The sequence below is a fragment of the Gavialis gangeticus genome, unplaced genomic scaffold, assembly GCF_001723915.1.
Source record: "Gavialis gangeticus isolate Ggan-Ray unplaced genomic scaffold, GavGan_comp1, whole genome shotgun sequence".
Lineage (NCBI taxonomy): Eukaryota > Metazoa > Chordata > Crocodylia > Gavialidae > Gavialis > Gavialis gangeticus.
Window position 1 is genome coordinate 11,992,186 of NW_017728993.1, and position 13,472 is coordinate 12,005,657.

A 13,472-nucleotide genomic window follows, 5' to 3' on the forward strand; every position below is an offset into this window, starting at 1 on the left:
AACACATCAGTTTTACAAATATAAAACGTGAATTCTCCTGGCCCACATAAACAGTTTTCTCTCAGGCACATAAATGCTTGTTATGGTTCCAGTGACTTTTCCATAAATAAGAATGGATGAAGCTGGTCAGGTTATTCACTGGCTAAATTCTAGCCACTGTAGCTAATTTCTCCAATTATTACAAGTTTGCTTTACATGACCAGATTTTTTTTAAACACAAACTCAAGTGTTTGGGCTGCTTACCAGGAGCTTTTTAAACAGAGATCCTCTTCGCAGGTCCAGATATGTACACATGCAATTATTTTCAAGAACAGGCACTGCCTAATCATGAATAGAGGTGACAGAGATGAACAGAGGGAACTTAAATTCAAATTCTTCAACTCTGAGTTGCTGGGTGGCAATAGAGTTCAAATGATAGGACCCGGTATAGGAGAAGGAGGGCGCGTGTCTTGTGTTCACAAAAGAGTTTGAGAGAGCAATTTAATTGCTTCTCCTGCAAGATAACTGAGCAAAGAGAGCCATTTAAAATTCCCAGTTGGTTCTTTCTGCACTGTGTAGGCCATATGCACCTCCACCCCCAGCCACCCCATCCTACCCCAGCATGCACACTATCGCAACGCAGAAATCAAGCTCTCCGAACTCATGCTCCCTGCTCTCACAAGGTTTGCCCCAGGCACCAGCTCTGCTTGTTATGCCACTGCCTGTTGTATGGACAGGACCTGAGTGATATTTAATCAGGTTAAAACTTTGGAAATTATTCCACAAGTTGCTGTGGGAAGCAACCTCTGAGCAGTAAAGTCTCTGTAGATTAATTGGAACGGGGGAAGACAGAAATACTATACTGAAGACCAATGTTCCTATTGAGGCATAGACAATTTAAAGGCACTGGGGGGTGGGGTAGAAAGAGGGTCCTTAAGTGACTTCAGTTACATCTAGATTCATACAGATCTGTTAGGTAAAACTAACTCTTTATTATCATGCTACCACCAGTTCTGTTATGTTCAAGAAACTTAAAGATCTACTGCTGTTGCACAGACAGAATGATCCAATTTTATCCCTGTGAAATTTGAATGAAGTCAATAGAGTTTCACCCAAGTGTTTGGCTCTGTGTTTTGATATAGCATTGGGAGAGGGAAGAGAGGCATTTTGTAGCAAAGCCTGACAGGAGAAGTGGGATAAGGGAATAGATAGTGAAGTCTTTTTTCAGAGTTAACCCAAAGCCAGTTAGATAAAACCAGTAGAGGCAGGGAGCAATATGTTAGCTTGTCTTAAGGCAAGCTGGAACTAAAATACAGAGAATATTTAAAGGTAAGGCAATGTAACTGGATATGGAATCCAAAAGAAATCAGAGGTACTGTAAGCTTTCATAAGAGACTAGGTGAAGTCTGCTCAGGAATGACTTATGTAAGATGGCACAAGGAATACCAAACAGCATCCGCATCAGGACCACAGCCAAGAGGATTCCAGTTGCTATGGCAAAGTCCCGCTGAAGATCAAAAGGAAATTCAAACTCAGTTGGTTGGATCTGGCTGTCACCACTTTCCTGCACAGCATGTCACGTGGGTAAGCAGAACTGCCACTTGTCCAAGTGCCCAGAGCCAGGAGAAAGGACAGGTTGCTACCTCTAGATGGGGATTCCCGGCCTAAGCGTAATACTGAAAAAGTCCTTTGTCTGAGTATTTAGGGCTGGAATCACAATGAGACCTGCAAACTAGGGGTGTGCGAAATGGGCCTTATTCATTTTGGATTTAGATTTGGCCCAAACTGGGGACAGCGATTCAGTTGGTTGATTCGGATCACTGTCCCTGATTCAATTCAGCTGAATCCGAATCTGAAGATTCGATGCTGATTCAGACGCAGACAGAGCTTTAAATGTTTTTTCTACATACCTCGAGGTACCAGGCACAGCTCGTGAACGCTGTGATCCTGGGGCGGATGGAGCATCCCACAGAAGCAGGGGGGACCCCCCCATGTGCTCAGCAGCTAACTTGGAAGTGGACTAGAAGTACTTCCAGTCCACTTTAGGGTCTGCCAGGGGGTGTGCCACCCCCCCACCCACACCCGTGACCTCCTGGCTCAGCGATTGGCTGCGGGGGGACCCCAGGTGCCCCTTCAGACCCAGGAGGCACCAGTCGCTGAGCTGGGGGGGCATGGGGTGGGCCTCCGCGTGCTCCCTGGCAGACTCAGAAGTGGACCAGAAGTGCTTCTGGTCCACTTCCAGGTCTGCTGCCGAGCATACTGGGGAGCTCCCCACGGTCCTGTGGGATGGTCCATCTGCCCCACCATTGTAGCATTCACAAGCTGCCTGGTACCTTGAGGTATATAGAAAAAACATTTAAAGCTGTGTCTGCATCCAAATCACTGAATCTCTCTGGTTCTGATTCAATTCAGAGAGATTAAAGGGTCTCCTGATTCGATTCAGATAGGGCCGAACCTCCACTGAATCGAATCAGGGACCGAAGCTTCGCACAGTCCTGTTGCAAACCTCGTGCCACTTTAGAAAACCACCAAGAATGTTAAAACCCCTCTCTTACGGCTTTTGGCAGCTACATTTTTACCAGTGGGCACATTCATAGGCATCTAAGTCCCAGCACCACTGAGGTTCTCATCATTTAGCTTATGCCTGAATCCTGGCGTGGTTTTTAAAATAAAGGAAACATTCTCCAGTGACCCCAGTGAAGTAAGGACAGGGTACCTGGTGATTTATCAATCACCAGTCTCCCAAGAGTGCCACTACAATGGACTGAGTAGGGGCAAGCATTGCCACATTTAACACGTCAACTTCAATCAGTCATATGTACACAAAGGCTAAGTTACTGAAGGTGCTTTCCCATTTGATCTGAAGTCTTAATTGATTTAAATAATTTCCTGTAAGTGTTTTAACAGCAATCACAACAGAGCAATTGCCATGAGGAGCCAGCATTTATTAGTTGCCACAGTAGCTTCCACTTAAGCCACAAGGGCATGCTTTAAAAAACAGCCCCATGTAATTTAGTGACAGGGTATTAACTTAGCGTAATTTAGTGATGGGGTATTAATGAAAACTTACTTTTGTCTGCGGAGCAAATATAGACAGTCCTAAAATCACAAATGTTGTTGCACCAATGGCCCACATCACTGCATCTGCTTCGAATAGGCTAAAACCCAAAATATCAGTGAACTACAATTAAGGTAGTACCATCGATTCAAATACTGGTCAAAGACTTACGCTGAAGTTGATCCAAGCATTAGACCTTTGAGGACTGTCTATAAATGAAGCCGAAATAATAAGTTGCAAGAAGGAAAAATGTTTGGCAGACATTACCAGCACTGGGATGAGAATGTGTTCCTCTCACCAGGGGATGAGGAAGTTCACAACCTTGCTGAAAGTTTATGTAGATCTGCAAAGCAAAATGGTCACAGTGGCATCAGATGACACGTGCTTCCAATTAAAACAGGGCCCTTTGGTGTCTGCAGATGAGACAGGGGCACATCCAGTTCAGATGGCCTCAGGGCAGTAAAATACAGAAAGGCAGAACTGCATTTGAAGTGTCACTGCTCTGTCTGTGTCTGTCGCTCTACCTCTGTCTGCAGTTTGTCTGGACACAAAGCAACTTCTAAGAAAATACGGCAAAATTAATTGTGCTTTTACAAAGCTTGCGCATGGCCCCACTTTCAGATAAACACAGGGGCGTACAGCACCACCTCTCTCCAACATTGTGGCTTGTCTATTTAGATTAGAAGCCCTTCAAGGCCGGGACTGACTATGGAGACCATCATACCTAGTGTAAGGGGCCCCTAATCGGCTACTGCAATAGAAATAACACACGTTAGTACAAATGGAGCAACCATAGACAATAAGAGAGCTGCATTCATTCTACCAAGGGACTTACAAATATTGCCAATAAAATGAAATTCAGTGGAAATTTTCTGTGGGCATTATCACAGCAGCTAAGGACAACTGCCAAAATAAAGATCACAGGACTAAAAGGTGGAAAGAACTTGTGTCAAACAGTTTAAATGTGACATTTAAACTTACATAACATTCACAATGGGACATTTATGTAGTGCACGTCAGTGTAGACAGAGATGATATATAAAGAACAATCTCTCTTAACAGCCAAATGCCATGTACTCACAACAGAGGGCAGGAAAACCAGGAATTCATCAACACCTGTTCTTTAAGTCTCCTCCTAATCCAAGACAAAAGGGAAACAGAATTTGAGACAAAGTCCTGGGTGACTAGATTTTCTAGTCATTAATAAAGCTGTCTCCCTGACCTTGTTTCACAATTTGTATTGGGGGGCATTTACAAATGAAAAGAAACCTGAAAATGAGATGTGATGCAAAAGGGAAACTTCGCTTTTCATTGTACCTAAAAATAGTTGAGAAGCCTGCTGCAGCCTCAGCTTTAAACCAGAGGCCTCCCACACCACCAGCAGGAATCCCTCCTGCTTGAAGTAGGAGATTAATTCCCTCTGCCCCGTTCACCCCTCCAGAGCTGTAGGCATGGACCAGAAACACACAACTTGGGGCAGGCAGGGCTGGCAGTACCACCAACCAGACTGGTAAACTCCTGCCATTGTCAGACATCAGTTGCTTTATTCAAAAACAGACAAACAAAAAACCCCCCCTTTGCTAAATTAGTGTTCAAGCTGTGCAGGTGTTGACCTTGGGACTTTTTACTTCAGCCAAAACATTTCAGAGGCTCTGGCTACCTGTTCTTTGAAAGGCTCAGGCATCCTCATGCTGTAGGGCAGGGATTTGAAATTTGGCACGAGGTGGCCTTCACTTCAAGGATCGGCCTTCTGCCATTCTCATGGAATTACTTGGCCAAATTTGCACGGTGTAACACTGAAAATATATGCCATTCAGGCATGTTCAATAAAGACATGCTAGGGCTTAGGGGGCTGTGATTCTCAGCTGGGGTGCTACAAGATGCCCCACAAGCACCATGCCTGCCACTGCCATAGCCAGGGAGAAATCCCTGAAATGTAGGGCTGCAGCACACATGCGCTCCTCCTGTAGTAGACTTTGCTCATATGTCTGAAGCATGCAGGAGAGCTCACGTATGCTCTCGCCCTTCCCAGCTCCCCCTCAAGAAGAGCGTGCACACATGCAGCAGGCACATGGGACAGTTTTACCTGGCAACAGTACCTGGTATAGAAACACTAAGGCAAATTGAGCACAACAGTTGTTCACAACTGGGATTGCTGCCACATTAAAAAAAAGTGATGGAGGGTGCCCTGACTCTGAAAAGGTTGGAAACCACTGGCTTAAGTAACTCTCCATGCTCACTGAGCATCCTTTATCCCGTCACATTTCCTACGTGTGACAGGAATTTGCTCACTCTGTCCGACCTGGAGAGTCGGGCTTTCCCTGTCATAGCTGTTCTTGGCTGGGTAGCGCTGGACAATGGAGTTAGGACTCTCTCTTGCGTTTTAATGATGCTTCCCAGCTGCTCAGTGGAGGAGACAACTGTGTAATTTGAACTCATGTGTAACAAAAGAACCGCATGGACGATAAGAGAGAGGAGTAGATTTGCAAAAGAGGTCGGGAAAGACTGAGACTAGAGGCAGGAAGGGAAGGAATGAGAAATGTTGCTTGGGAAAAGCTGGGTAAGGAATTTGTAAGCAGCTAAGGAGGGCAGAAGACAGATCAGTGCAGAGAAAGAATCAAATTGGTGAAAAGTAGTCTGAAAAGGAAGACTAATTGGACAAGGAGGAGGGCTCTTGGTAGAATTTATTAGCCAATTCTAACATATCTGTGATTGCTTTGAACTGAATCACAGTTGTGGCTGTTGATACATTGATGAGTACATTTCCCCCCAACACACACACACACGCACACAAAAAAGCACTGCAAAACACTTACCAGTAAATAGAAAACATGCAGATTATACCAGCAGTTACAGCCAACTGAACAGTCAAGATGAGATGCACTTTCCTGACAAAAGCTATAAAATAATGCAGATACTATTTCAACGTAGATGGCTTCAGTAAATTTGTGCTTAACCTCATTCTATTTTAAACTAGCATGGATGAAGCAATTTAGATGATATCTATAGCATTAAAACATACACATACACACAGCTTACTAACAGATTGATGCATGAGAGGGAGGGAGAAATGCGAATGAACTAGAGATGGCATTTACTAGCCCGCAAGAAGAATGTATTGACGCATATTTCAAGCCACAGGTAGTCCCTTGGAAGCCAAAAGTCTGATTTTTGTGTGTGAAGTTTTTCATATTTTTCAAAAAGGCGTTAGGTGTTGTGGTGTCAGATGCACCACTTTTGCCAGCAGGCAGTTGCTGAAGAAGGTGTAGATATGGTAGTGTCCATACTCAGCACCACTGTGAAGTTACAGCCCCATTTTTCAGTTGGCAGAGCAACACCAGCTCCCATGGAAAGCTGCTGGGCAATGGTGAAAAACCTACAGAAGCTGCAGGTAAGCATAGCCACGTCTGCTACCAGTTGCCATAGCCCTTTAACAGCAGTGCCTTCTCATACTGCAGGGGGGAGCCAACCTTAGGCATGGGTACCACAAGTGGCAGACGGTCTCTGTGTGGCACGCAGCAGAATAGGGAGGGGACAAGCAGTGCTGCAGCAGACAGGCCAAGAAGCAGAAGGCAGAAGAGGAAATCAGGCAGGGAACACAAGGTCACACCGGCCAAAAATGCCATAGGGCCTTTCACAGTTGGCCGGCACAGCTGTAGAGTAGAGCTACATGGATCTGTGTGGTTCGACTGAGCTGTGAGCATGCTCTGGCAGGTTTCTTGTAGTGGCTTGTTGCTGTCAGCAGAACTTCTGGTGGTAGATGCAGACCAATGTAGGCAAGGCCTTAAAAGAAATAAGACCTGGCTCCAAAGTTGAATCGAGGTACTATGTTCATGGGACGTCCTCAGTCATGAGGAAGGGCTGGAACCCAAATCAGTTCATGCTGGGTGTAAATGCAACTAAATGCAAATATTAAATGTCAGCAAGCATGAAATAGCTATCCGAATTCCACCATCTGCCAGAAAATAGTAAGTCCTCTGGGAAGAAAGCACATCTTTATATCTATAGCAAGCTATGTAAATAGCAAGTGGGGAACTGCACCACAGATCACTTCGAATATACCCCTGAGAAGATGCTTGTATTGTCCCATAGTCCCACAGAGCCATGGATTTTCTACAGGGCTGCAAAGCTCAGAAGCATCCAAGAGCACAACTCATAATGGGATTATGCAGTAATATTTTGCAGCATTGTTTGTTGTATATTAAGAGTTCAGTGGTGCTAAAAAAAATCCACGTTGGCTTTGCCAAAATAGCTCTCGCAATCAATTCACACTGCTAATGTTAACTTTACCTCAAGCCCATACATACCAATCGTCTATACCATGAACCCCTTAACTGGGCTCCAGGATAGTCCAGCTCACCTCTGGAAACTTTGCTGAATTTCTGAAATGGAGGTTGACCCTACAGCCACTCACTTCCTAGTCCATTTCTATCTGCAGTGTGTTTGCCCCTTGAAGTCTGCACGTCTCTTCCTAACTGCTGACCCTTCTACAGCTTTCTCTCCCCCCGTTCAGGAAATGGAGACAAGTAGCCTACAAATCTGTTCCTAGAAGGGCTCCCCAACAGTATTTGGGACACATGTTAATGGCATGCTCAAAAATTGCAATGTGGACAAGATAGGCATAGGCAACTCGTGGTTTGAGCTGGTTGAGTGCAACCCTTAAAGCTGACCCTCAGTATTATATAGACAGAATACAGGGACCTGGTTTGGGGTTTGCTGAGACTTTCAGCATATAGACAGCACTGGGATTTGAAATAGTAAATGGCTCCAAAATCAAGATTTTAAAACATCATATACTCTATCAATCAAGTGGCCATCTTGTGCTACAGAGCCTGAACACCCACAACTCCCACTGATGTCTTAACTTATCAGAAAATCCCCAAAGTGTATTGTTTAATGAGACAGATGCTCTGCAGTACTTTGGACACATACAATGGTTTCCAATAGAGAAAGCCACAACTCACAAAAAGTAATTTATTGTGAAAATACGAGGGAACCCTGGTCAACTTTTAATTTATGTTATCTTGCACCAGCAAGTATGCTGCACTGTTTACTGGGGACTTGTGAGATTTCACTATGGTACCAGCTGCAAAGAAGATACTTTAGCAAGATCATGGGCTAGTTTTTAGAGCTGCCTAGTTTAATGTCTCCAATAAGGACAGTTACATCAAGCTTGTCTTAAAAAGTAAGTACCCTTTGGATCAGTTCCCTCCTGTGCCCCCTTAGCATAACTGCTTCTCAGAATGGAGCCCAGGTCAGGAATTCACCCTCTTTTTACCTTGGCGGATAGCCTTGTTGGAGAACTGGCTGGGCTCTTCCATGGGACTCTGATATGCAGGGGGCTTGTCATGGACTGCAGCCAGACAAGCATTTGTCATTCCTTCTCCAGCTGCTTGATGCTGGTAGGCAGAAGACAGCACATCAAGATTCTCCACATTCAAAAACATAAGGCAGAGGGTCTGCTGGTGGACTCTGGACCCAATGTTGGACTGATGGAACCCCCCTGCCCTGATACTGGCTCTTACTGTATGGAAGCTCTCCTCCAGCTCCAGGATAATTTGCTGATTTGTTTCTCTCCATCTTCAGATAACACTTTTTTTTTCTGTCAGACTAACTGACACAAGGTAAGTTAGTAGCATTGTATCTACAGACAGGATACTTTAACCTGAATCAGTGACACCCCCTCCTCCCCAAAATACACACACATACCATTCTTCCATTAACTTAAGAGGACTGTGCATCAAAACACATCACCTTTGTAAATAAAGGAATTATGCATGTTTTCTATTAATAGAAAAAATACAAGTTCCTAGCCATAGTGGCAATTAGACAGCTATTAACATTGTCAAATTAAGGCCTATTATTAACTTACTGTTATTTCTCCCCCAGAGTAGAGACCACTGAGGCTTTCTTTGTATGAGAGGACAAGCAAGACTGAGCTACTGTCAGATGTAAGATACTGCCGTATACCAAACTATTGATCAATTTTTGTCACACATGACTTCTTTGTCAGAGTTAAGAAATTATTGACTTGGCAGGAAGTAAAGCTAGATAAAGAAGAAGAGCTTCTGTCCCCTTTGGCTAGGGACAGACATTACACATAAACCAGTTTAAGTGATCAGAAACTGGCTTACACCTGTAACAGAACAGAAGTTCAGTGCACCTAAACCAGTTTCAAAATGGCTGAAACTGATTTAAGATAAACCTGGTTGAACGTAGTATCAGACTTAACTGATTTGCGTCAAATCAGTTTATGCAATGTCTGTCCTAGACCCTTTCCTGGTTCAAGTTAAACCGGAGTCCTCCAGCATCCCAGATGCTTTGCAGCTGGACTGGGCTGGGCTGTGCTCTCTGCTCCAGAGAACAGGCTGGCCCCACCTCTCTCTTCCCTAGGCAGAGCTCTGGAGGAGACTGAAGGCACAGCAGGGTCTGCCTGGCTTCTCTCGCTGCTGCTTGCTGCCACCTCCCACAGCACAGACCCAGCCCCATGGACCCTAGGCATGTGGTATGCTAGCTAATGCTGAGACGTGTCTGGCAGGCACGGCAGTGTCCTTGTAGGACTTTTTGGAGCTAATGAACAGGGCAGCTGGTAATGTCCCTCCATTCCTTCCTGTTTAAGGACAGCTTCAACTAATCAGTGAGACTTTGTTTTGCTGATGGGCTGATAACACAGTGGTTTGCTGATGGTTGGAAGCCCTGTCAGGTTTGCAGACAGGGAGAGGGAGATTGAAAAGCTCCGTATCATCAACAGGTGCATGCACTGCATGCCTGTCTTTTGTCTCAGAGTGCTAGCCTGAGGCTGGGGTATGGCAGCACTCCCACCCCTTGAGCAGCAAGCGGGGGGTGGTGAAGTCTCAGATCCTGGGAGAGTACTCTAATTGCCAAACTACTGGATCAAGTCGGGAGGATGCCCTGCAGCACAGCCTCCTTTGTTCTGTGCAGAGTTGTATTTGGCAGGTGTATTCCGAGACCACCACCAAGATCAGAACCTGAAACTGGGACAGGCAAAAGAGACTGTTGATCTTGTTGATGCACAGGTATAAGACAGGTGCCAACCCACTCAGCACTATCCAAACTAAGGTGCTTCTGAGCATGGCCAGGAATGGAAAATTCAGCACTGAGGAACTTTACCATTGGAAACCTTGATGTCTACAACCTCAGGTGTTCCAGTTCTAGATAAATACAGTTCAGGCAGGGTGCTAGTGGGCAGGTGCTGCCCAGGGGAGCCCACTGCTACAAAGGGAAGGCCCAGGGACCCCCACAGCTCAGGAACTGCTTGGCCTGCCAGCAGCTCACCCCCTGTCTGTAGGAGAGGCAGGTAGGCTCCAATGGTCTGTGCGCCATCCTCACCACCTTACTACTGCCTAGGACCTCCCGGGAATGAGCTGGCTTGCCCCTGGGGCAGTGTGGCAAGGCAGCAGGAGGGCAGCTGGGTGTGCTGGTGGCAGGAGAAGGCAGCGGGGATGGTGCACAGGGTGCTGAAATCCCGCCAAGCCCGAACTTCCCTGAGTACGTCTGGGATTCTAGCGCCCCATGCACCGTTGCACTTTGTTGCACAGCAAGCTAAAATACTTCAGAAGGGTTTTATCTCGCTATGTCACAGGGTCATTTAATGCAAAATACCCCACCAAACATTTACATTGTTATGAAATGTAAGTGAAATATTCTGTCAAAGGTATAAACAGTGACACCATTAAAGCGGTGCAAAAGGCCAATTTTGAGACATGTATAAAGGCCCTTACAGCTTCCCACTATCTTCCAGGCTAAGTAATAGAACAACCTTAGCAGTAGGTATCTGGGTCTCCCATTTGGTAGGTCATAAAACAACCATAATAAGTACCTCTTAATTTATAGGTGCCATTGGTATGCCTAGGGGCCTCTGGGAAAAAATAGGTTGATTGTCCTTGTTTGGCTCTTGGCACAAAGTCTACATCACAAAAACAAACATCACCTTTTACATTATATTATCAACCCACTTCCTCCTGCTCTGTGGACAGTCTAAACAGGAAAGACAGTGACTGAATATGCATGAGACAAAACCAGCCTGCCAGATTAGGAATGAGACGTACTGAAGTGCAGCAGTTTCTACTGCCTGTGGATCTCTTCTATAAATAAATAGTGTTTTGCCCCCCCAGAACAGAATCAGAGTCTGATACTGCAACCTGTACAAAATTCACTTGATATGTTTTTATCACAACATCATGCCAGTGTGAGATTCACAGTCCATTGTTCCCTTGTGGAAATGGTAGTTAATGTTTCACTACATTAATGTACAGTACAAGTACATGAGCTGTCCCTCTGGAGTTGTACTTTGATCTGTCAGCTAAAATTCTTCCTACTTACCAATAAAGCTGCTTTATCTTTTAACATAACAAAAATACAGTTCAATAACATTAATCAAAATTAATTTAAGCTGTAAAATGAAAATAAGAATACTTTTTGGGATATACTTCTTATTAAAACTCACAAGGAGTAATTACAACAGAATTTTTTCCAGAAACAAAAAGCAAATCTGGTTAAGCTTCCATACGTCTTTAAGAGAGAGAAATGCTGCCTATGTGACCAGAGAGGAAATGGCTTTGCAGCAGGGTTTGGAGACACTGCAAGATGAAGAGGTTAGAAGTGAATGGAGAAGACGCAGAGAAAATTATGACGATGATGGTTAAGAAATTACCAAAAATACATGAGTATTAAACCCCCTGCTACAGTAGCCTGATTTCTTATAAGCACTATTTCACCTTGTGATGTTCACAGAATCAAAGTCTTAACGGGCCATATTAATTACCTAAGAAATGGTTGCCCTTCCCCACTCATTTCTATGATGACAGGATGATATAGGGAAAAGCAACATGCATAAAAATCATAGACTCATACGGTATGGAGGGACCTCAAAGGTCACCCATTACAGCCTCCTGCTGAAACAGAGAGATGCTACACCTAAATCATCCATGCCTGCTGCTTATTCAGCCTCTTCTTGAGAACTTCTATAAAGGAGATTTCATAACTTTCCTGCCTGGGCAGCACGTTCCAGCATCTCACTGTCCTAACAGTAAGGAAATTCTTCTTGCTATCTAATTAAATCTACTTCGCTGCAATTTGAACCTATTGCTTTGAGTTCTGTCCTGTGCAGCAGGGGCTAACAGTTGTTCTTCCTCTTCCTTATGGCAGCCTTTCAGATAGTTGAAGACTTTTATCATGTCCCCTCTTTTCTTCAAGCTAAGCAAGTCTAGTTCTTTCAACCTTCCCTTGTGCTATGACTTGCCTTTCAAGCCCTTTATCAAGAAACTGATGTTTCATTTTGCCATGTTAAGAGGGCCTTTAATGACAGGAGATGATTTCTAGCTTCCTCACGACTGGAAACGGTGGCAGCCATGGATGGTGATCCATGGCAGGTCAGCACAGCAGGGTGATATCAACCATGCAAATCCTAAAGTTTTCAGTTTTTGGTGCAGGTGAAGCCAAGAGCAGGGACCCTTGCATTTCTTCTGAATAGCAATACATGTTTCCTAAAAGTACATGGGAGAATGGGTATAGACGCCTATGAAATACAAAGATATTAACAGGATGCTGAGGAGTTGCAGATGAGTTGTTGAAAGGTTATATGTTAAGCCAAAGTGGCAAAATGAGGAGCATTGACTAGACTAGCATCTGAATGGCGTCCGTCATTGAGCTCCATTCCAGATTAAACCATGGGTATGACCCTTCTCCCATCTTACTTCTGTGTTTCTGACTTTGAAATGGGTTTCCTCTGCTGCAGTATGGTCACTAGATGATGCTTACCTGACCTTCCTGTCTTAATACATGTGATTACCCAGTCCACGAATTACTTGCAAGTAACCACTTGTCACAGCAACAGGACTTTCTAACTTCCTGAAGTACAAGGGAATGAATAATTCTGGCAGTGGTCCATGCTGACTGCAGGCCCCACTGACATAAAGATTAGACCCTGTTTCCCAAATATCTCTTCTTCTAAAATCCCTCTGCCTGACCTCAGCTGGCAGAGTTGGACTTCAGGTTCTTCACCTTGGTAGATGCTGCTAACCTGTGTAGATTGTGTTGTATCCTATTTGCTTACTGTGTTTCATCAATCCTGGGTCTGAACTTTGGGTCTGGTTTTTCATATGAAATTAAGCAGAAATGTGGCGGGGTCTGATGAGGCCCAGTAGTTATCTCACAGGGCGGCATGTATTATTTGTGTTTCATTCAGGTCACACCTGTCTATCTTCCAGCTTTCTGTCCCAGTTCGCTTGCTGGGTTACCTGGCCTTCCTGCTGAGGAAGATGGGCAAAGAAAGTTGCTGAGACTCCATTCCCTGCCGATAAGTTCACTCCATTCCCACTTCAGAGAGGGAATCCAATGTCAGGTCATCGGAAGAAGTAGGGCTTGAGCAGCCAGTAGGGAAAAGCTTAAGTCTCAGCTACTGATGAGAGTCATT

General features: G+C 44.7%; 1 protein-coding gene across 1 annotated transcript; it reads right to left on the reverse strand.

The window, feature by feature from the left end:
* Positions 1 to 830: 830 nt before the first annotated feature.
* Positions 831 to 8,484, reverse strand: LOC109305298 (protein lifeguard 3-like). Its single transcript, XM_019528296.1, has 5 exons — positions 8,316 to 8,484; positions 3,873 to 3,988; positions 3,209 to 3,246; positions 3,050 to 3,137; positions 831 to 1,486 (listed from the first exon to the last, which is right to left on the reverse strand). Exons 1-5 carry the CDS (start codon positions 8,482 to 8,484, stop codon positions 1,346 to 1,348), a joined length of 552 nt encoding a protein of 183 aa, XP_019383841.1. The 3' UTR covers positions 831 to 1,345.
* Positions 8,485 to 13,472: the final 4,988 nt, after the last annotated feature.

Bases quoted from the DNA above. Each gene is read 5' to 3' on its own strand.
- LOC109305298 (XM_019528296.1), bottom strand. From the start codon at position 8,484: ATGTTTTTGAATGTGGAGAATCTTGATGTGCTGTCTTCTGCCTACCAG. The intron at 3,138-3,208 runs GTAAGTCTTTGA...TTTGGGTTTTAG, and splicing joins ATGCTTGGATCAACTTCAGC to CCTATTCGAAGCAGATGCAG. The intron at 1,487-3,049 runs GTAAGTTTTCAT...TTTGATCTTCAG, and splicing joins TATTTGCTCCGCAGACAAAA to CGGGACTTTGCCATAGCAAC.